This window comes from Protopterus annectens, chromosome 10.part0 (genome assembly GCF_019279795.1).
Source record: "Protopterus annectens isolate FY-2018-M chromosome 10.part0, PAN1.0, whole genome shotgun sequence".
Classification (NCBI taxonomy): Eukaryota; Metazoa; Chordata; order Ceratodontiformes; family Protopteridae; genus Protopterus; species Protopterus annectens.
In genome coordinates this window covers 899,145,308-899,169,424 of record NC_056744.1, presented here as the reverse complement: position 1 = coordinate 899,169,424, position 24,117 = coordinate 899,145,308, and the positions used below count along the sequence as shown (strand labels likewise).

The 24,117-nt window shown below is 41.6% G+C and overlaps 1 protein-coding gene across 1 annotated transcript in view; it reads right to left on the bottom strand.

Moving 5' to 3' along the window:
- ABCD3 (ATP binding cassette subfamily D member 3) overlaps positions 1–24,117 on the bottom strand; it is a 1,370,685-nt gene that overhangs the window by 443,699 nt on the left and 902,869 nt on the right. The window contains exon 10 of the mRNA XM_044085690.1: positions 22,154–22,223. Coding sequence (XP_043941625.1) covers positions 22,154–22,223 — 70 coding nt within the window. The remainder of the gene's footprint in view (positions 1–22,153; positions 22,224–24,117) is intronic.

Here is a 24,117-nt window from a genome sequence, read left to right as displayed (position 1 = left end):
ATCTGCTGTTGCTGCTGGTTCGAATGGAGGGAGTGTCAATTTTTCTAGCACAAAGTTCAAGTCCCATGCTGGTAATGGTGGTTTCCTAGGAGGTTTTACATTCTTGATTCCTCTGAGGAACTGCCTGAGTAGAGGATGTGAGAAGACAGGGGGATCGAAGCTGTATTCTGCAGAAACAGCTGATGCATGTATCTTGATGGAGGAATAGGACAGGCCTGTATGGAGAAGCTCTGCCAAATACTCCAGGATGTTGGCAATATCTATCTTTGACACATCTTTTCCTCTTTCAGTGCTCCAAATGAGAAACCTTTTCCATTTCCCTGCATAGTTCCTTCTTGTAGAAGGTCTGGCCTCAGGATAATGTCTTTAACCCTTTGGGATAAATCTGGGTTAGTTGCTGTTATGTAATGTTCCAGGCAGTTAGTTGCAGAGTTTTTAGATTTGGATGCATGATGTTGTAGTCGATCTGAGTTAACATCAAAGGCATCAGGGTAGTGTCCGCGTTCTCCCCGTGACATGCTCCTCAGCAATGGATACCAGTGTTGTCTTGGCCAATTTGGAGCTATCAGAATTATCCTTGACGCCTCTTTGATTTTCAGTAGTATCTTGTGCATCAAAGGAAGAGGTGGGAATGCATATGCTGTCAGGCCTTTCCAACTGAAGGATAGAGAGTCCACCTTCCATGCAAGTGGGTGGTATGTCCTTGTGCAGAATTTCTTGAGCTGGTGATTGAGTGGGGATGTGAATAGGTCTATTTGTGGCATTCCCCATTTCTGTGTGATGGCCTTGAAGATGTCCGGGTGTAGCATCCATTCGTGAGCATCCGAGGTAGTTTTGCTTAACATGTCTGCTAGGATGTTTTCTTTTCCCGGTACAAATATTGCCTGTAAGTGAATGTTGTAGCTCAGAGCCATATTCCATAGGTCCAGAGTCATTTGGCATAGGGGGCATGAATGAGTGCCTCCCTGTTTGTTGATGTACCACGACTGTGGTGTTGTCTGTCCTTATCATCAAATGGCCTTCTTTGAGGAATGGTCTGAAATTCTGGATTGCTAGTTTTACTGCCAGCATTTCTTTTTGATTTATGTGCAGGTGCAGTTGATCTGGGGTCCATAATCCTTGTATGCATTTGTCCAGCATGTGGGCCCCCCAACCTAGGTCTGAGGCGTCTGTTGTGATGGTTTGGCTTGCTTGAAAGTTGTGGAAGGGCAAGCCTGGGTTTGACTGGCATGCTTGAGCCCACCATAGGAACTCTTGTTTCAGGCATGGGATTAGTGGTATTTCGGTTTCTAAGCTGTGCCTGTGTTGAGACCATAAATTCTTTAGGTACCACTGTAGTTTTCTCATATGCAATCTGGCATGGGGACCAGGATTATGCATGATGCCATGAAGCCCAAGGCCTGCAGTACTTTCCTTGCTGTTAGTTTGTTCTGCTTTGTTAATGCCAAGAAGTAATGAGGAGTTGTTCTTGTTTTTCTGCAGTTAGAATGCCATCTGTTTTACTGTGTCCAATTCTGCACCCAAGAATGTTTTTGTTTGGGATGGTATTAGTCTTGACTTTTAAATTGACTGTGTATCCCAGGGCTTGTAGTAAGCAAATGACTCTTTGTAAGTCTTTTGTCAGCTTGCTTTTGTTGTCCGCTTGTATCAGGCAGTCGTCCAGGTATGGATAAATTTGGATTCCCTGTAGCCTGCAATGAGCGATTACTGATGCCAGGCATTTTGTGAATACTCTGTGTGCAGTAGATAAGCCAAAGGGCAATGCTGAGAATTGATAATGCTCTGATCCTGCAAGAAATCTGAGGTATCTTCTGCAATTTGGTCGTATGGGGACGTGCAGGTATGCCTCCTTGAGATCTAGAGTTACCAGCCAACACTCCTTGCCCAGCATGGGAAGAAGTTGCTGTAGGGTCAGCATTTTGAATTTTGGGACAATGATGAATGTGTTTAAGGACAGGTCGAGAATAGGTCTCCAACTTTTCTCTTTTCTTGGTACTAGGAAGAGTCTGGAGTAGAATCCTTTGCCCTGTTCTGTTGGTGGTACTCTTTCCACAGCTCTCATCTTTGTTAATTGAGCTATCTGCTGTAGAGCTTCTGTTTTCTGATTTGGAGGTAGGTTTGGCATTCCTCTTTTTTACTGGTAAGGTGTGGAAGTGAAACCTGTAGCCTTGGTCTATAGTCTGCAAAATCCACTTGTCTTCTGTGATATAGTGCCAATTTTTTGAAAATAAGGCTAACTTTCCACCTAAAGGTGCTGCTATTTGTTCCCTGGTAGGCGGTGTCAGAGCCAAGTCACTGTGATTGTCCTGTTGCAGTGGCAGTGGTTGTGTCTGTGCCTCGCTGGTTATTGCCTTGCCACTGGCGTCCTCTGTAGGCACCTCCTCTGGATTGATTTCTGCCTCTGGAACGTCTATTCCTGCCTCTCTGAGATTTAGAGGAGTCTGGAAAGGACCAATTTTTGGAAGGCCAGTTCCTGCTAAACCTTGGGGGCTGAACCTGTAAGAAATCTAACTGTTTGTACAGATTTTGCCTTCTCTTCCATTTTCTTCATTACTTGCTGAGCAGGAGAACCAAATAGACTGGCCTTATCCATAGGAGCATCCAACAGCTTTGCTTTAACATGATCCGGCAAGACCTGTTCTTTCAACCATGCATGCCTTCTTATAACTGTGCCAGTCATGGCTGATCTAAATGAAGCCTCCAGTGCATCATAGCCACATTTTAAAGAATGGTTACTAACCTGCTGAATGTTATTCACCATTTCTAAAACAGATTTCTTATCTAAGGAGTCATCAGAGGACAGTTTCTTAGTTAACTGATCAAGCATAAACTCTTGGTATTGGATCATATGAAACTGACAGTTCAAAGCTCTAGCTGAGAGAGTAGCAGAGGTGTAAACTTTTTTACCCCATCTCTCTAAGGACCTGGATTCCCTTTCAGAAGGGAGAGGGTTTTTTGCTGAGGTCGAAGCTACTGCCTTAGGCCCCTGGGAGATGGTCTCAGGGTCTGCAAGTGGGGCCTTGTATAGGTGGTGATGAGTGTCCGGTACCCTGTAAAACCTATCTGGTTTGGCAGGGGCTGGAGGTAAAGTATCAGGAGCAGTGCAAACATCATTAAATGCATCATCCACAACAGGCAGAACTGGAGGTATAGCTAAGGGCCTATGTTGCGGTAAGTGTAGAAAGGTCCTAAGCCTTTTCTTGAATCTGAGAAATCTTGCCCCTGCCATTGGAATTGCTCTCTCATGGCATGTAAGGTTTCCCCAAAGGAAAATTCCTCTGGTGGAGAGGCAGATGGAATAGATTCTTCAGCATCGGAATCTTCATAAGTAGAAAAGGAGCCTCTGGATGGTCTGTAATGTCTGAATCATCAGAAGAATCATCTGAGGACACTGGCTCTGGGGGCTCTGCTCTAGGTCTCTTCTGGAGGCTGAGAGGCCCTGTCTGGGTGAGATTGGGATCCCCTTATTAAAGAGATGAGATCCTCTGCCAGAGTAAGCATTTGAGAACTGGAACTGGGCCTGTGTGAGGGGGGCTTAACAGGCACTGATTTTGCAGTTTTGGCTGCTTTAGCCCTGGCAAAGGCCTTAATAGACATGGCTGCAGGAGGCCTAGCAGCACCACGTGCTGGGGTAGAGACATCCAAAGGGATGGTGTCTGATAATTCTATAGGAACCACATTAGTAGGCAAAACTTCAGATGCCGATTCAACTAGGGTAGCAGGAGCCTCGGTAGTAGTCATGGATTCGGCTGAAGATTGACCCGTTTGCTCGATTTCGGCCGAAACAGAGACACTCGTTTGCTTAACCGTGGTTTCGCGAAACCACGGACCGCGAGTGTCGGTCTTTTTCTTTGCGTTTTTTAACAATTTGAGAAGTCAAAGGATCCGACGGCATAATGTACGCAAAATCTGAGCCGAAAAACTGTTCAGCAAACTCCGACCGACGCCTAAGCGTTCGTCGGTTGAAGGAAGCACAGGCTAAACAGGCTGCTACGTCGTGGTCTGGGCCTAAACAAGGTAAGCAGTAAGAGTGGAAATCTTTATGAGGTATTTGTTTCCCACAAGTTAAACAGTTATTTACTTTTTCTGACATCGGCTGAGGCAAGAAAGAGTCCCCAACGGGGTACTTAGCTTTTTAGAAGTCTTCGAAGTAGTATTCGGTAGCAGTAATCTCTGGATCTGACCGACCGGCACTTGCGAACAGCTTCTGCTTCGGGCGCCACGCGGCAAGAAAGACGGAGGAAAATGGCGTCGGCTGATGCCTTTATACCCGAAGACCAGCAGAGATGATGTCGGGTGAAGTGCGACACCAGCCGAGGCCAGACCCAGACTTTGGAATCCGGCCGACCGAAGGGCTGCCTGACGACAGGACAACCCATTTGTTATGACTGCAGATGCATCCTTGAAGGACATCTAGGAGGAGCCAAAATGCCCTGCAAGACTGCAGTGGCAAAGCCTGCTCTAGATTTGGAGTATAATGGTAGGTTGTAGTGCTTGTAGAAGGTATGCACAGAACTCCAAGTGGCTGCTTCCAAAATATCCTTGGTAGGAACTCCACTGAGGAAGGCTGCAGAGGTGGCTGTGGCCCTGGTGGAATGAGTCCTAATGCCTGTAGGTACAGTTTTGCCATGAAAGGAATAGCAAAAGCGTATGCAGTGGGCTATCCATTTTGAGATAGTCTGTTTGGAAATTGGCTTTCCTTGAGCTCCTACCGCATAGGACACAAAGAGCTGTTCTGATTTTCTGAAAGGCTTTGTTCTGTCCAAATAATAACGCAGTTGTCTGTGGATGTCCAAGGAATGTAGAAATCTCTCCCCTTTGTTTTGAGGATTAGGATAAAAAGTAGGTAAATGTATGGCCTGATTTAAAGCTACCCTGGATACCACTTTAGGCATAAAGGATGGGTTGGTTCGTAAGGAAACTCTGTCCTGATGGAAGATAAAAGGCTGGACAGCCATGAGAGCCTGTAGTTCTGAAACTCTACGAGCTGAGGTGATAGCCAGAAGGAAAGCTGTTTTCCAGGACAAATATTGCAAATCTGATGAGGCAGCTGGCTCAAAGGAAGGAAAGGTCAGTTTTTCCAGAATGAAATTAAGATCCCAAGCAGGTATTGGTCGTTTCCTTGGAGGTCTTAAATTCTTAGCCCCTCTGAGGAACTGTCTTAAGAGAGGGTGAGAGAATAAAGGTGGATCAGTGTTGTATTCTGCAGAAATGGCTGAGGCATGGATTTTGATGGAGGAGAATGAAAGTCCATTGCTTAGCAGTTCAGACAAATATTGTAGTATTTGAGGTAAATTCAGTTTTCCAGGATCCTGGCCCTTTTTCTCATTCCAGACACAGAAACGTTTCCATTTTGCGGAGTAAGCTTTTCTAGTTGATGGCCTTCTGGCCTCCAAAATGACATCCTGCACCTCCTTGGAGAATAGGGCCTGTTGTGATGCTAAGGAATCTTCCATGCAGCTAGATTGAGTGTTTAGCTGGCTGTGAAGAGTTTTGAAGCTGTGCTGAGTCAGAAGAGGCATTAGAGGCAGGGGTCCATGGTGGGGAATGAGTCAGGCTCCTCAGGAGTGGGTGCCAGTGTTGCCTTGGCCAGTCCGGAGCAATGAGAATCATCTTTGGTCTGTCTGCTCTGGTTTTCAATAGAACTTTGGGCAGCAGAGGAAGAGGTGGGAAGGCATAAACTGTCATTGATGTCCAACTGAAAGAGACAGCGTCCACTCTCCAGGCCTTTGGATGGAAAATCCTTGAGCAGAATTTTGTCAATTGATGATTTTTGTGGGAGGCAAAGAGATCTATGTCTGGCCTTCCCCATTCTTGGATTATTTCTGTAAAAACTTTTGGACGCAATTTCCATTCGTGTGGATCTGTCATATTCCTGCTTAGGTTGTCTGCCAGCGTGTTTTCCTTGCCTGGCAAGTACTGTGCTTGTAGTTCCATTTGTAAGTCCATGGCCATGTTCCAAAGTGACATGGCCAGTCTGCATAGGGGTAAGAATGTGTTCCTCCTGGTTTGTTTATGTACCACATAACTGTGGTGTTGTCCGTTCTTATCAATAGTTGACCTGGTTGTAGAAGGTCCTTGAAAGCTATAATAGCATTTATTACTGCTAGCATTTCTTTTTGATTGATGTGAAGGTGCTTTTCTTTTTGGGACCATTTGCCCTGAATGCAGCGATCTGTCATGTGCGCCCCCCTGGCATAGTCCGAGGCGTCTGTTGTGATGACTTGATTTGCTTGAGGCTTGCTGAATGGAAGACCTGTGTTTGTTTGACATGCCTGAGCCCACCACAGAAATTCCTTTTTTAGACATGGAATTAGTGGTATTATTGTTTCCAAACTGTGGCTGTGTTGAGACCATATGTTTTTCAGGTACCATTGTAGTTTCCTCATATGCAGCTTTGCACATGGGATTAGTAAGATGCAAGATGCCATGAATCCCAGAGCCTGCAGGATTTTCCTTGCAGTCAGCCTGGTGCAATTTGCTAGTGTTCTGAAGTATTGAATTAGTTACCCCTGCTTCTCTGGCGTGAGGTAGGCCATCTGGGTGTTTGTGTCCAAATTGGCACCCAGGAAAATTATCTTCAGAGAGGGTATTAGCCTTGATTTCTTTTTGTTGACTGGGTATCCCAGAGAGTTCAACAACATTATTACATAAGCCAGATGTTTCATAAGAATGTGCTTGCTGTCCGCTTGGATCAGGCAGTCGTCCAAATAGGGGTATATTTGTATCCCTTGAAGTCTGCAGTAGGCAATTACTGATGCCAGGCATTTCGTGAATACTCTGGGCACAGTAGATAAGCCAAAGGGCAATGCAGAGAATTGATAATGGGTTGAACCTGCAGGAAATCTGAGGTACCTTCTGCAATTTTGTCTGATTGGGACATGCAGGTATGCCTCCTTGAGGTCCAATGTTACCAGCCAAGACTCCTTGCCCAGCATGGGAAGAAGTTGCTGTAGAGTGAGCATCTTGAATTTTTGTACAAGTAGAAATGTGTTTAGGATGGATAGGTCCAAAATAGGTCTCCAATCTTTTCCCTTCCTTGGCACCAGAAATAGCCTGGAATAAAAACCTTGACCTTGTTCGTGCGTAGGTACCTCTTGAAAAGCTTTCATGTTTATGAGATCTGTAATTTGCCTTTGTGCCTCTGCCCTTTGATTGTGTGGCAGGTTTGGCATGTCTTTTTTGGAAGGGTGTGAAAATGGAATTTGTAGCCTCTGTTTATAATGTCCAGGATCCATTTGTCCTTTGTGACAATATGCCAATTTTTTGAAAATAATGCCAGCTTTCCTCCTAAGGGGGCTGCCATTTGAGACTTGGTTGGCATGCAAAGGGGAAGTCATTGGGTTTGCTTTCTGAAAGATTGCGAGTTATCCTCACCACCTCTGTGTAGGAGCTTGCCATTGTCTGCCTCTGAACGATCCTTGGGATTGTCCTCTGCCCCTCGGGCGCCTGTATCTGCCTCTTTGGGGTCTGTCCGTGGCAGGAAAGGACCAGTTTTTGGAAGGCCAATTTCTACTAAAACGTGGGGGTTGTACCTGTAGAAATTCTTTCACAGTTTGCATTGATTTAGCCTTTTCCTCCATTTTCCTTAATACCTCCTCAGCATTAGCACCAAATAGTACATCCTTTTGAAAAGGGGCGTCTAGTAATTTAGCTTTGACATGGTCAGGCAAGGCTTGTTCCTTGAGCCAGGCATGCCTACGTATGACTGATCCTGTAACAGCAGCTCTACATGAAGCCTCTAGAGCATCAAAACCACATTGTAAGGTATGCTTACCCACCTGTTCTGCACTATGCATCAAATCTTACAACTCCTTCAAGTCTGGTTGTTCAGGTTGTGACATTTTACTTTTCAATTGTGATAACAAAAACTGTTGGTATTTTAGCATATGAAACTGACAGTTTAAGGCCCTCATGGATAAGGTAGCCAAGGTATATACCTTTTTTCCCCACCTTTCTAAGGATCTGGAATCTCTGTCGGAAGGTAATGGATTTTTAGCAATGGAGGCCTTAACTCCCTTGGGGCCCTGTGAGATGGTTTCTGGGTCAGCAGCATGGCTTTTGTATAGAAATTGGTGTGAGTCAGGAACCCTGTAGTACCTGTCAGGCTTAACTGGAGCTGGAGGTAGAGAGTCCGGGTTAAGGCAGGCCTCCGAGTAAACATCATCTAGGATGTCCAAGACAGGAGGTATAGCCAGAGGCCTGTGCTGAGGTAGCAAGAGAAATTCCCTGAGCCTTTTCTTGGAATCTGAATAATCTTGGCCTTCCCAGTGGAAGTGTTCCCTTAAGGTATGCAAAGTTTCCCCAAATGAGTAATCCTCAGGGGGGATACAGAAGGGATGGATTCCTCCACATCAGAGTCTTCAAAAGGGGAGTAAGAATGTTCCTGATCATCAGAGTGCTCTGAAATAATGGAGCCCTGATCAGAGGAGGGGGAATCTTCCTCCACTCTGGGCCTTTTGTCCGGTGGGGGCTGAGAACCTCTGATAAGAGTAATTAAATCCTCAGACATTTTAAGCATCTGTTTCCTAGGCATGGGGCCTGAAGATGGGCCCTGTGTAGCTGGTCTCTTAGAGTGCATGGCTGCTTTAGACTTAGTGAAAGCCTTGATGGAGAAAGAGGAAGGTCTGAAGACACCTTGAGTGGAGGTGGACCTGTCCACATTCTGAGTTTCAACGCCAAGAGTGGCTTCGGTATCTGTAGTCGGGGTGTGGGCCGAGGAGCCTGTGACCTTCGGCACAGGAGACACCGTCGAAGAAGTGTCGTCGGTAGTCAGGGGCTGCATAGGCAACTCGCTGAGAACCGGACCATGTGTAGTCGGCTTTAGCGTGGTGTCGGTAGAGGCCGCAGACCTCGTGTGTCGGTCCTTATCTTTGCGTTTTTTTAGACAAAACCAGAGTCGAAGTATCCAACGACATAGTATAGTTAAATGCTTTCCCAAAATAATGCTGGGCGAACTCCGCCCGACACTTAATAGTGCGTTTGTTGAATGTAGCACAAAAGCGACAGACCGAGACGTCGTGGTCTGGGCCTAAACAAGGTATACAGAGGGAATGGAAATCCTTATGCTGTATTTGCTTCCCACAAGAAATACAATTATTAACTTTGTCTGACATCGGTCTGAGGCAAGAAAAGTTTCCCTAACGGGGTACTTAGCTTTTAAAAAAACTTTGGTTTCCAAATTTTCGTAATCTCAGGAGCTGGCCGACCGGCACTTGCGAACTGCTTCTGCTTCAGGCACCGCGCGGCAAGAAAGACTGAAGAAAATGGCGTCGGCTGGTTCCTTTATACCCCTGTCGCACTGACAGGGAAGAAGTGACGACAACCGACGCCGGACCTAGACTTTGGAATTCGGCCGACCGAGGACCCGCCTGACGGCAGGAGAACCCATGTGTTATGACTGCAGCTGTATGCACGATTAACATCGGAAAAGTACCAACTCTTGTAACCCTCTATTTTCTGCACAAGCAAGGAGAGGAGATATTTTTTTTGTTTGAGGAGTTCCATGGTATGTTGCTGATATTTCAGCATATGGAACTGACAATTTAATGCTCTAATAGCAAGGGCAGTAGATGTATACTTTTTTACCCCTTCTGTCTAATGCTCGGGAATCCCTATCTGAGGGGGTGGGATTCTTAGCTGAAGTTGCTTTGATTCCTTTAGGTCCTTGAGAGATGACCTCGGGGTCAGCAGTAGGATTTTTGAAAAGAAATTTGAGAGTCAGGGACTCTATAGTACCTGTCAGCTTTCCTGGGAGCAGGAGGGAGGGTGTCAGGGGTCAGACTGGTTTCCATAAAGACATCATCCACAACATCCAGGACAGGAGGAATGGCCAGAGGTCTGTGCTGTGGAAGATCTAAGAATTCCCTGAGTATCTTTTTTGACTGAGGATAGTCCTGACATTCCATTGGAAATGCTCCCTTAAAGTATTTAGGTTTCCCCAAAGGAAACGTCCTCAGTGGGGAGGCTAAAGGGATGGATTCCTCTGCATCAGAATCCTCATAAGCAGAGAGGGGTTGCAGATCTTCATATTCATATTTTGGAATGGGTAGCCTGGCTTTCCCTGATAAGCGTTATAAGGTCTTCTGCCATTTTAAGCATTTGAGACTGAGGCAAGAAAGCAGGGGCCTGATCTTGGGTCGTCAGTTTTCAGTTTTTTGGGTGTAGTTCGTACCCTGGGCCTTAGAAACTCAGCAGTTTTTCGAAAGAACTGTAGATGCAAATAAAGTCTGTGTCAAGTATCAGTAGTGCAAATTACTTCCTCGGAAGCCGGTGCCTGCTCAGTGGCTCCGGACCCATCCAAGGTAGAGACATTGACAGGATCCTTAGTAGAAGAGTCTCATGGCATACTGGACTCCAAAAGGGTCTACGTAGCGGCATGCAAATCTAAAGAATTTGCAAACAGGGGCTGTGAAAGTGCCTGACTGAGGACCTGAGAACTAATGACTAGCTTAATGGAAGTGTCAGTGGCAGTTTTGGACCTGTGCGGTCTGTCTCTGTCTTTATCCTTACTTTTTTTGAAGATTGGTTATCGGATGGCTTACCAAAGCCATATCGGAAGTCGAGGACTGACAGCGAAAATATCTACTACAATAAGGAACCAATGACGTATAGTTCTGCCACTGAACAAAGCACAAAAGCGACAGTGGGACATGTCGTGGTCTGGGATTAAATAAGTGACGCAGTAGGAATGAAAATCTTGGTGTGGTATTTGTTTTCCACAGGCAAGACAATTGTTAACTTTTTCTGACATCGGTTAGAGCAAGAAAAACGAATCCCCAATGGGGAACTTAGCTTTAGAAGACTTCAGCTTCAATTCGGAAATGAAAAACTCAGGTAGCAGCTGACCAGCACTTGTGCAAACTGCTTCTGCTTTGGGCTCCTCAGCAAGAAAAACTGATGTAATGGTGTCGGCTGCCTGTTTTTATACCACTGACGACCTGACATCAGTCCTGAAGCGACAGCAACTGACGCAGAAATACTAAGCCTCTGGTATTCAGACCGACAGAGCTATGCTGGCAGGGATAACCAAAATGTGATGACTGCAGCAGTGAAACATGAAGAACATCCAGGCTTGTCAATAATAACCTCCAACGGTTCCAAGGGCTGTGGAGGTAGGTATCTTAGAAATTTTAAATAACTTTTCTGGAGGCTACGACTGAGCCGTAGAAACAGGTGATGGTCCTTTAGAAGGTTTGTCCCTCTTTTAAGAAGAAGAGGACGAAGAAGCACTCTGTACAGCTTCTTCAAAGGTTGGCTTTAAGAGCCCCTTGAGAATGAATTTGTTTCTCCTTTCCTGTAGCACTCTAGCACTAAAGGAGTGACAAAGTACAATCTTCCTGCAAATGAACAGCCCCAAGACAGTAAACACAAATGACATGTCCGTCAGTAATTGCTATCGTTTGTGTAAACTTTTGACATTTTTTAAAGCCCGAAAGGTTATGCTCTCTCTCTCTAGAGTCTTTAGACATGATGGAAGAGAGTTCCCAAACAAAATGTGACTTTCCAAACTGTTAAAGACCACACACTCTAAAGTAAAGAACACTGCACTTTTAAGAAAAGGCAAATTAGCACTCTTAACATAGTAAACATTCCACATCTAAGAAAATATCTCAATAGAAACTCGACAAGGACAGTACTAGGGTCTCAAACTGAAACTGACCTAGATACTAGGGATAACACACACTAACTACTAAACTACTAGCCCTTTTAGGAGATCTTTAACAGAAATAAGAAAAAGTGCTTCCACTAAATCTATTTTTATTTGTAATATTTTCTTGTATTAAGTCTCTAGCTTTCTTTAAGATGGAGTCTAAAAGCAAGTGCAATTACGAAATAAATTCTGCCCTCTACAATGACAGACTAAAGACTACTCTACCCTGCTGTATAAAGGTAACAGCCATACTGAAAGAGAAATTAGGTTCATTAGTACAGAATATCATGGGCTTTGGCCAAGATGGAACTATCAAAATTATATTGGCACTGTTCTGATTTCTTTGAGGAGTACCTTATGACTTACAAGTAAAGGTGGGAAGATGTACATTATACACTACAATTATGGAAAGACAGACCTATCTTCCAAACTGTCTCATGAAATGATATAGCAAAAAGGGGTCTATATTAGGAGAACAAAAACCTGACTGAGCGAATCCCAGTTGATCGACACAGAAAGAGCGAAAGACGCTAAAATCGTAAGAATGAACAGAGATCGCCATAGGGAATTCATCCCTTTACTTCAATGTAGTGCGATCTCGGAGTTGGTAATATTTAAGTGGGGGGGGGGTGCAGGGGGGCTTGCCCCCCTGCATAAAACACTTGGTGAGAGTTTACGTGTTTTACCCATTTAGTTTCTCTGGTTCGATATTAGCGGTTTTCCCTCTGTCAATCAACTGGCCTTTGCTCAGTCGGGTTTTCGTTCTAATACAGGCCCAGCAAAAAGACATAGCCCTTGACTTATTAGCTCAGGTGGTTGATAAACATCCCTTCTGGGAGATACCATGTCTGTGAGACATGCTGAAATACATGGGTCCAGCTTCCTTTTTATAAGCCAAATTTATTTTCTTGTTCAAAGCACACATCAATTACTTCTGTACATCCAGAATATAAGATGTGAACCGTTAAAGACATGGCACATTCTCAAATCTGGTTCCTCCTCCTGCATGTACCACACATGCTACTGCACAGTATTGACTGTATGGATTTGAAGTTGCCATAGCTAATGTCAGGGTACTATATATTGCTTTTATCCCTTTAAGGCTAATGGAAACTGAATGAGATATGTATGGGCCCATCAAAGTCCGACTCATAAGAAGATCATTTCACTGAATCTGCAAACTTTCTGACATTCCAGGGAGAATTCTAGAGAAGCTTCATGGTCATGCTCAATAGGAACATTGTGTCAGAGATTAGCCGACATTAAAGCATTCTTAGGAAAGGAAGTCACATCAGCCCTATACATGATAATAACCAGATTGTCTGTCATGTGGTGAAGGTTCTGTTTGTTCGCACTATGTACTATACTACTGGGCAAAATAACTAGGTATATATTGTCTGTCAAGGAGCCTCTTATCCCAGATCTCTCCTGCATCTAAAGGGTCCGGTTCTCCCATAGCTGAACCAGGCACTAGAACAGCCCCTGAGGATGTGCCTGATCCCCAACCATTGAGGGCTGCGGGCTCAAACCAAAGGGTGACATGGAAAAAAGGTAAGTGGTCTGTGGGCTGGCTTAAGCCAATAACAGATTCACAAACCACAGGCTGAGGCATGTTTTTGTTGATGTTTTTCTTTTTAGGTGCGACTGGATTTGATGGAAGGACAGCTGTAACAAGATAAGTCAAGTCAGGGGGAATAATGCAAACTAGAATAATACACTGAAACTATTAAGAGCTATAATACACTGAAACTATTAAGAGCTGACTAAGGGCAGCAATGTAAGAAAATATAAACTATGTCCTCATATAGTAAATAGGGCTAAACTGCATAACATACACCAGAAACAATTAAACTGTGCTAAGACTTGTTCTACAATATGTACAGTGTAGTAAACAGCAGCACACACAGTCATAGTACCAATAAAAAAATACTTGTCTAAATAGTGTCAAAAAATCAAATATATTCCCTTAAATCCAAAAGGGACCTTTTAAAACAGTATAAAGAAACATTTACCTAAGTATTCCCTTCTCAGAAATGAAAAAGATCTTCACAGAAAATAATAAAAAGTAAATTGTGCTAAAAAACACAATTTAACAATAAAATTGGCTACAGCTGTATTAAACCAAAAGTAAATATCGTACAGATAAAGAAAAAAATGAAAAGAAATGCAATATTTTCCTGCCAGAACTTCAAAATAAAACAGCCAAACAGGCCATGCACAAAGCAGTTCCTAATGTACAACTGCCACCACAGAACTACAGTTTCACAGTTCAAGTCATAAAACACTTTAGAAAAGCACCATAACTGCTTAAAACCAGTATTAAGCATACGAAAGCAACTTAGAATTCCCAGAGGAATTAGCAGTTGTAAACAGCAAGTACATTAGACGTTAACAAACACGTGTGTGTGTGCGTGTGTGTGTATATATATATATATATATATATATATATATATATATATATATATATATATATATATATATATATAAAATAAAACAAAAATATCAAAGGTATACAATAGTAGTCCATTAGCACCCAATGAGAGGTCCATGGGACTACCAGCTGCTGTATCGTTTTTCCCATTAGCCCTCTAAGTTGCCCATTCTCTGTACAGTAATTCCATACCCCAGTATACAGACCATCTTTTTGAGCAGCTGTAGTCTCCTTGTCTACCTCCTGTCAAGTTCTGTAATGTGGAATGTGAGAACTACACCTGTCCCACTATCCCCTTTTTGGATCCTGCCAAATACATTTTTCAGTGGACATCTATTACTTTGAGAACTATGCATTAGGATTCAGACTTGTTGATAACCATCTATTCCCTTGAAGAAGCAACTTCTAGAGAAGATCTAGTACTTTTTGGCAGCTGTAGCTCAGGTTTAAGCATCCTGTTACTACTTAGCTCTTTCCCTAAAGTGAACTACCTTTACTAGAGGAGTGAACACTAACTTTACCTCCCCCCATTGTCTTCCCCACAACTGTCTCATGCTTGATTGCATCTAACTAAATGCACAAAAGCTAGTGTCAGATTATCATGTTAGAATATCTGCCAGGATATCTTTCCACAAAGCCACTATCTTGATTCCCTGCCCATGGCTCACTCCAAATTGACCATAACCAATGGCACCTGAGCAGGAGTCTTTCCAGTGGCCTTAAATGAACTGTACTGCCTGAACAAGTACTAGGGAACCTATCAAACAAATGACAGCAGGTTACCCAAATGCCAGCAGCACAAAAACTGACAAACTTAAAGTGATAGTGGGCTTTTCCTTTTTCTTCACAGTTGTGTGACCTCTGAATAGGTATATTTATGTTTGGGGATCCCACACATGGGGGGCTGGAGGGTCTTATTCCTCACAAAATAAAAGAAAGCTTCCAGTGAACACTGGAGTAAGTTATTTTGACTAAATTTTGATGAGCCGCCAATCATTGTATTTGTTAATCAATCACAAACCCAACAACTGCAGAATTAATTTCCCTAATGCAACATTCTTTTTAGCAACTGTTTCTTTACCATCTACCAGGAAAGGGTACAAGACTTTGTGATAATCTGGAGCAGCTGCAGTTCCAAGACAACCCAACAATCTCATGGCATTCCTCTTAATTGCTTAAGAGTAGGTACATTTCTCCACTGCTCTTACATGCCCAACTTAGTTGCATCGGAGCCACTCAACTCCAAGACCTTGAAAAGACTACAATCAATGGCTTCCCCCTTTGCCTGGGAACCTGTCTTGACAGCTCAGACTGCCCCTATGGGTTCTCTTATACCCATTTGCAGTGCAATGTACCCCCCTTTCTTGGACAGCTGTGCCCTGCTGGCTTAAAGACCACCTTTTTTGAGGACTTCCTGAGGAGTGTTGCACCTCCAATTTCATAACCAATATTCATGACCTCAGGTAAAGTAGGGAGTGACTGCTTACTTATAAGATCTCTCAATACTTAAAAAGTAGTATTTCATATCTACTTAGCCACCTATTAAAGTGTTCATTTCTGCAAATGTTCTCTAAATACTTATAAGCTTCAGCAGCAAGTTTAAAACACTTGGATAGAACATTTCTAACTTTACTATTGCAACAGCAATCTGTATCAGTCATCTTACCTAATGTATGCATTACCTTACCTGTGAGCTGTGGAGTTAAACTTCACCTACTGCCCCTTATCAATTTTATGATGATTACAAACATGTTCAAACATCCAAATAAAACATTAACTCTGAACTTGGCATTCTGGGCTAAAGTTTTACCCCATTACTCAAATACCCTGGCAAAATCTAATAGGTTCTCTTTTATGCTAATTCTTACTCTCCTGTTCCTCTTCCCTCTCCATTATCATTACCTTGGCACCTTAAGCACCCCTCCCCCCACATTTCTCAACTGCCACAGTATCTGTGTATTGGTCTAGTTATATTTTGACATAATCTGGGAATTGATTGACAATCATTTTGCTGTATATGCTCTTTTCTCACAGATACTGCCAGGCTACTTCCAATTTTACTGTTAGCTGCAACCAAAGAAGGCAATCAAACCATCCTTGATCATACTGGCAAGCTGGACTCCATTCAATCTGCATTTCTTACTCAGTTGAGACACTGCCATTTTTTCATACTCTGTAGAGCCCATTTGTCCATTTCTTAACTACTCTATCTAATAAGTAAAATAACCAATATGTGAAGTCTATTGCTACACATTTACCTTGTAGCTACAAGGGCGCACACACTTTCTAATGATAAAACTGTTATGCCGGCTACACACGTTCAGTTCACAATATCCATACCACTACAAACCAGAGTATATGTGATGGATAAGGGCTATTAGTCTCCCGATCCACACTGCTGCCACCTATTTAACTTTGATGACACAGGTTTTAAATCTACACCACTAGCACTAAATCAAATATGAGGGTTGACTAGCCTTAGGCATATGGTAAATGTGGATGGCTGCTTTGGCTAACAGCCAGCATCTGCTATACTCAAATAAGCATTACACTGTACAGCAGATAATCACCAAACTTAGGGCCAAGCCCAGTGCCTTCCAGTGCAAACTCACCAGCATATTAATTGAAACAATTATTTATAAAACACAGTGGTAAATAGTAGCACTCAAATTCTAATACCAAAACCACCTCCCGTCTCCACAGAGTCAATAACCCAGTTTAGAATTTACTAAAATACTAACAACTACTGTTTACCCTTAAAATAAGCAAACCACTTTAATGTTGACATCTTAGCAACAGATTGAACAGTAACTCTTAAAACTATTGAAACTAGCAGTTAACAGTACCCAATTAAAATACACATACCCTTAAGGGAATAAGCTACCAGCCACAAGCCTTTAAAACTGTATAATAAAACTCTTAGCACAAGTACAATTTGGAATAAACATCAGCTGTTTAACAAAATGGACATCTTTTTAGACTACTTGACAAACTGAAAATATTCCAAAGCCAGTTTCGGAGAATCCATCAAATGGGAAATAAGTAAAGGGTCATGAGTGGTCATTTGTCTGATCAATAAAGGCAATACAAGGTACTCATTTGTAATTTGATTCCCTCTTCGGTATTAGAGGAAACCATAAATGGCTTTTAATCCACTGCCAAGGAAAAAGAAAAAGTTCCTTCAGTTACAACAGCAACAGGTCAAAAGTTTAAATTCCTACTAGAGATGCAGCATACTGCAAACGCACACAGACACACCCCACTGTTTAGGGTTTACTGACGGGTCTTAGTTTAAGGGACATAATCATGTGTTTTGTAAATGATGCACAAGTTTCTCTGCACCCATTATGAAATATCCTTTCATCTATGTAGTGAGGAGCTTTTAGAATACTGCTTTATTGGCTGAGAAACAACATCAGCAAAAAAACAGATCAAAAGCAGGGAAGATGCATTACTTTTACTAGAAGAGTAGATCAGCTTATTACAGTTAGATCTATGGCCCCCAGCTCCTCCATCAACTGCAAAAAAAGGAAGTTCATTCTACTGGCACACCAACTAGGTGGTCTGATGCACACCATGCCGCCCCTTCCTCCTGCCCCAGCCAATCAGGTCCCATTTTTGAGCCCTGCCCCCAACTTTCCTTCAGCCTATTTTATTTAAAAATAATTAAATAAACAAACAAATCAAACTAAAAATGTTTTCTTTTAAACTGCAGCAAACTGCTGCTACAGTTTATGCCTGCCTGCCTGGAGCACTACATCTCTCACATTTTAGTTAAAAAAATAAATAAAAATAAATTAAAAAAACTGTAGCAACCAAGCAGACAATACAGTTTAGACCACACATGGAGTACTACAGCATTCAGGTTTGACCAGAAATGGAATATTGGCTTTTAAAAGCAGGCACTGCAATAGGGAGCTCTGGATTGGCTGACTGCATCCAAACACTTTGCACTTAGGGCAGCTAGGTGTCTTGCCCCTACCTTGCTACTGTGAGTTTTACATTTTTCTTTCCCCTCAAAGAACTGTTGCTCTTCAACATTTTGGTGTTCCCTCCCTATTAGTCTCTTGTTTTCTCAAGCTTTTAATGTTTTTTTTTCCTTGGGAAGGTATACGTCTAAGATTTTTAGTCATTTATATCACTACTATTAATGAACTTAGTGCAGTTCTCAAAGAAGTAATATGTACCACTCCAAGTCAAACGTCTTTCATGTTTCTACAGTTGTAAAATGGAGATGACATAAGATGATATATAACAATATTAAAACATCAGCGGTTTACAAACTGGTATGCAAAATACGTGGTCAGGTAAAAGATCTAGACAAGAAAGACATTTAAGTGACTAGTTTTAAATACGAAGAATGAATGTGGTGTGACATCACCTCTCGATGACATTAACACATCAGCATGAGACAGACACCATCATTTGCTAAAAAGCCAATATTATTACTTAAAGGCAGAGTCCCAGGGATTTTTTTGTTTTGATTCAGCCTTTGTTTACATTTCAGGTTTCCCTTTCTCTGCATGCTCACCTTTGGCTGAGGGGGGTGGTGGAAGAGTACCTGATGGAAGTTACAAAGGTGCTTGCCAAATTCCATCTCAAATTGCAGTTGTAATATAACAGCTTTCCCTGTGAACCATTCAGTAGTTTGATCTGTGCATTTTACCAACTGAGAAAAGTAGTCTTTCAGGGATTTTATGACCAAATTGCTGCTGCTACTCTAGAAAGCCCATTACTAATGTTTTCAAATCCTTACATTACTGATTTTTTTTTGTTTTTCATTTCATATTTTATTCTGGGCTGGTTGTGAATCCTGGCCATCTACAACAACTTTATGGCATGACGTCTACCTACAGAAAGCATCTGAGTCAAGCAAACAGTAGTGGAAACCATACTTCTCTCGTTTATGTTTTATTGTATCTCAATGTTTTAATACTAGCCTGGTGTCGTGACTTTTTGACCTGCTAGAAATTTCATAGAAAGCAAGTGTGTTTCAGAAGGTTGGAGCATTAGTAGACACACTCTTCTGTTTCTTTTTCAGCTTCTACTTTGATATGTACTGATTTCTGAATACTACTAGGTAAATACACTTTTTTATGAGCGGGCTGCTCGTACATCTGTAGAAACATGAGTGATGCAAAACTAAAAATTACTATACACTGATGTCCCTTATTCCTGGCACAGCTTTCTTTATTTTAAATATGAGCCAGGAGATAGGGGCATAGTTCCCCAATCCAATGCAAGTCAGACAGGAACACAAATCCCAAGATTAGTTTATCCTGGGAGCTGAAACAAGACTGGAACTGTGGATTTATAGGATATTTAAAAGTAAAATGACACTGAGTGGGAATGAAAATGACGCTTCAAAGTGGGCGTGACTTCTGTCATCTTAATTCCGACCCTAATTTTAAACATTGGGATTATCCCTTTAAATCTGTGGTAAGCAGTCCAACCGTTAAAGCAAAAGCCCTCCATAAAACTACCATCTATACGTCTCCATTTCCTTTACTATCATCTACAAAAAGAATAGTAACGGTAGCATTGTATTGTGCTAGCCTGTATCATGAAAGCAGCTGCATTTTACCTCACTGTGTAACTGTCTGCTTAGAAAGGTTTTGAAGGCTTAATGTTTGGTTATTTTTTAATTTTAAATTGGAAGGCTGTTCCAGATAGCAAAATCAAATTAGGAAAGGTAACTTTCTCCATTTGCATTTTTGAACTTGGTCCTAACCAAGAGAGTATAGGTGTGTGTGTGTGTGTGTGTGTGTGTGTGTGTTTTCTTGGCTGCTTCTTGACTGGAAAAAAAAAAGTTTATTTTTTTTTTGGGGGGGGGGGGGCAATAACAATTGTGGAGCAGCTTAGAGGTTGTCCTGTTGGTAATGGATAGCCAGTTTACTTGATTTAACAGGTCAGAGAAAAGTTTGTTTACCTTTGCTAAAAGAAATAAGAATATTTTACTTTCAGTGATTTGCAACTGGTGAGTATTGAGCTTTGGTAGATCACTTTTGGCTATGGCTGTCCATGCATTTGGGGATAATAGGTGAGAAATATGGTAGCACAAGTTTAGCTGACTGAGAACCTTGGTGGTTACTGTTTCTGTGTGGAGGGAGAAATTTAGGGAGGAGTTGAAATTGAGGCCTAGGTAGTGTTGCAGTGCAATACTGGGACCACAGTTTCCACTGTTATCAGTTAAGTGAAAAAGGGCAGGTAACCAGTTTCTGAGAGGTGACAAAATGCAAAAAAATAATAATAAAATAAAGTAATAATAAATAATGCTATGCTTTAAGTAACAGATTGCTGATAAATAACCAAATGGTTAATACATGAAAACTGGACTGAACCTTGACTTGTACTGATTGGGTTGATTTGCTATATTCTATGAAAAGACCATCATAAGCATACATTATTATTTTAAGATGTGAGAGGTCTAAAGTGATATCGTTTATTAAAACAGCAGTGTTTAATTTCCCATTACTGGATAAAGTTTCATTTGCATAAATTTGGAATGTTCTTTTAGGTTACTGTGAAACCAGACAAATGTTTTTTTTTTCACCAAAATTCAATTTGCAAAGTTTTTGCAGTAAGAGAGAATGGCTCACTGATTCAAATGCCTTAGACTGATGAATGCTCCTGCAGAATAGCAATTGCTAGTGCTGCAATAGTACTAAATGAGTTTCTAAAGCCATGACTTTGATTGCAAAGTAGCCTGCACTTAACAATATGGGTTAAGAGTTGCTTTAATAGTAGTTTTACAAACATTTTTGTTATATAACAAATTAGATATGAATCTACAGTGTTTAAGTTCTGAAGGCTTTGTTTTTTTTGGGAGTATTTAAAAGCAGTAGGTACCCACCAAAAACTAGTGGTGAAATGAAGATGTGGGTGAGAGGTTCAGTGATGTTTTTTGCTGAGAGTTTCAGGAATGTGGTGTATGGAGTGCTGAACTTGGCACTGGACACGTTCAATTTCAAGAAAAAGTCTAAAATTTGTTTACTAGTAATGGCTTTCAAGTGGAAAGGGACTGTGTATTCTGCTAGAAGGTAAAGTTTTTAATAGGTTAACAGCCACTGATGTACACAAGATGCAATGCATTTATTCAAGATGGTGAGCTGTCCAGGGAATTTATTCTAAGCTCAGCAATGAAATCTAAGCCCTGGAAATCCAGCTAAAAGCACAGAATGTGACTGGTAAAGGCAAATGCAAAGTTCTTTTGCATTTCGACAACCTATGGGTGGAAACAGTTGTCTCTCGCTCTCTCTCAAAGAATCCCTGGTTTATGGATCAGATTTCCCTGTGAATCAAGGTAGTTTCTTGCCCCTCTAAGTGTAACTTGGTCTAATGGATGGGTAAACCATAAATTTACCCTTGGTGTGGTCCCTCAAAGAATGAGGATGAAGTTATCCAATAATTATTACTGCTATAATATTTTGACAAACTGGGATCTTGAGGATAAGATACAAATTACCTACCCGATTAACAGTCTAGTATGAACCTATGAGCCTGTTGGATTCTTCCTTCCTCATTTGTAACATACTCTTTAATGAGATCCTGAAAGCCATCAAGGAGACTGCATGTCACTTACACTATCCATCTCTCACTCTTAAATGTAACAGCAAGCTATCACCACAAGGAAATGAACCTTCATTTCTTTAACATACTTCAGAGCTACAGTTGTCTCAACTTCGATTCTCTTATTTTTCTTCAGTTCACTGTTTCTCTCACGACTTTTCCTAACACTAAATTCCACTTATGCAGCTTCCTTTCTGTAAAGCAGGTAGGACATGCTATAGCTATGTTCCACATGTAGCCCTCATACACTACAACCTGATAATATTCGGGTTAGCCTGATCCATAAAGATTTGTAAAGCTGTTTGTTTGCCAGACTATGCACTACACACTGCAATGTTTTGCTCAGTCTTAGCGCCTCCTCAACTGCTACTAGTTTCAGTTTCACCACTTAAGTTTTAACAGTTTCAGGTAATTCCTCACACTGGAAGCCTTCAGGCCAGAATCTTAAAGGATAAAGAATAAATCTTATAAATTTAAGCAAAACAATGAAGCCAGCTTACCAGTTTTTGGAAAGTTGTATGAATTGTCTGTTTCTCTCTCTTATTACCGTTGTAAAAAGCAATTTCTTCACTGAAAAAAAATAGAATTAGTCAGTATACTGATCTCTCAGAAATCATAAAACACTGATTTTTTTAGTTATATATCAAGCCTGTAAAACATTCATAAAGCCAAGTGAGTTAATGCAATGGGCGAGAGAAATAAAACTGCAAGCTTTCAACCCACTGTAGTGTTCATAGCTATGGTCAAATACCTTGACCTAAAAGCATATTTACTTTATCTTCCCTTTTTCAGGACAGCTCTTGGATTTAAAAGCAAAGGCCAAGTTTTCAAATTCCATAGTGTTTCAAACATCTCACAGTGGAATTCAAAATATGTGGTCATGAACGGGGTAAAAGTTCATACCACTATTCACAGAACTCAGCCACTCTGCATGGCTTTACTAATCTAAAACAAACTCTAGGGTGACAACTTCAGGGAAAGGGGAATTTTCCTTGCAGCAACTACTGAATAAAGTATATTTCTTCTCACCACTCAATTCACTAAAGCATCCATAACAAATAGGAAACATGGGACTTAGCTCTTCAGGTATCCAAAGATGAAAGAAAAATCAAAAATTTGGTTATAGGTGCGAAACTAAAGAACAAAGTGAGAAAATCAAAATAATGTAATACAGAATTATTTTTAAAATGCACCACAGACGTTTAAGAACACCATGCACATGAAACTTTAGAAGACAATCCCCCGGATTCACTATCCTTCCGTGCAAGACTAGCTTTAGTTCTGCACGGAAGCAGTCGTTTAGGAGCAGGACTGCAGTGTGCCATGCATTGTAATGAAGGTGCACTGCCTGAGTCCTAAACGGACACGGACCATATACAAAGTTGCAGGGGGGGGGGGGTGTCAGAGCAGAGCTCTCAGAATATACATGCCCCTGTAATCAAGAACAGCAGTGTAGGTGTAAGAATGAGCTAGACCGCTCATAGGTGTTTGCATACCCCCAGCAACATCCCCCCAAGTGTACAGGAGCAATAGTTGCAACATTTACATATGAAGATTTTTTTTTTTATGAAACAGATCAAATTTAACCGTAGGTGCACGGGTTTGCACATCGCTTAGCTATGGTTAATGCAGATTAAATGGCATAAGAGGATAAAAAAGCAAGATATATGCAAATGAAGCAGTACAGCAATAGTGTGGTGGGCAGAGCATTCGCCTTACGAGCAGTCATTCCCGGTTCAAGTCCCACTCAAGTACAATCCATTTACCATGTCAAATCAATTTATTTTGTTGCATAACCTACGATATAACATATATTTGTGAACTGAAGTACTGCATTAACTGCAGATGTGAGGTGTCATTGTCATAAGGTTGCAAAATCCACAGATAATCACAAGTGCCCCATACAGTACATGTACACAGGAATCAGGGATACAAACGGAAGGTAAAATGTGTAATGAATGATAAAATCCATACAGGTGCCAAATCCACTACCTGCCCAAGAACCATTAGACATCACTGTCTAAATTATTGCAATGGTAAGCAGGTGTAAGCACTAGTAAGCAGAGTTACGCAGTAGTAAGAGGAAGTAAGCATATTTAAGCAGTAGTAAGTGGGTTTAAGCCCATTTGTGCAGGTGTAAGCAATACGCACATAGGTTAAGCAATACTGAAGCTAACTCTCTAAGAATATTTAACTGGAGGTCAGCATTGCTTACCTTCACACAAAACCGCTTACAATTGCTTAAAAGTGGCTTAAGCACTCTGTATGCATCAACTGCTGTTCTGGCCAGAAACAAAATAAACAGCCTTTGCAGGTCTTGAATCAAGGACCCTGTACACTATAGTCACAGTGGTTAACCACTGAGCCATCACAGCAGTACATAAGATTGAGGTATCACCAAACAGATCCTCACCATAGGAAATACAAACTGAACATGTGAAAGGAATCTATATATACAGTTTTG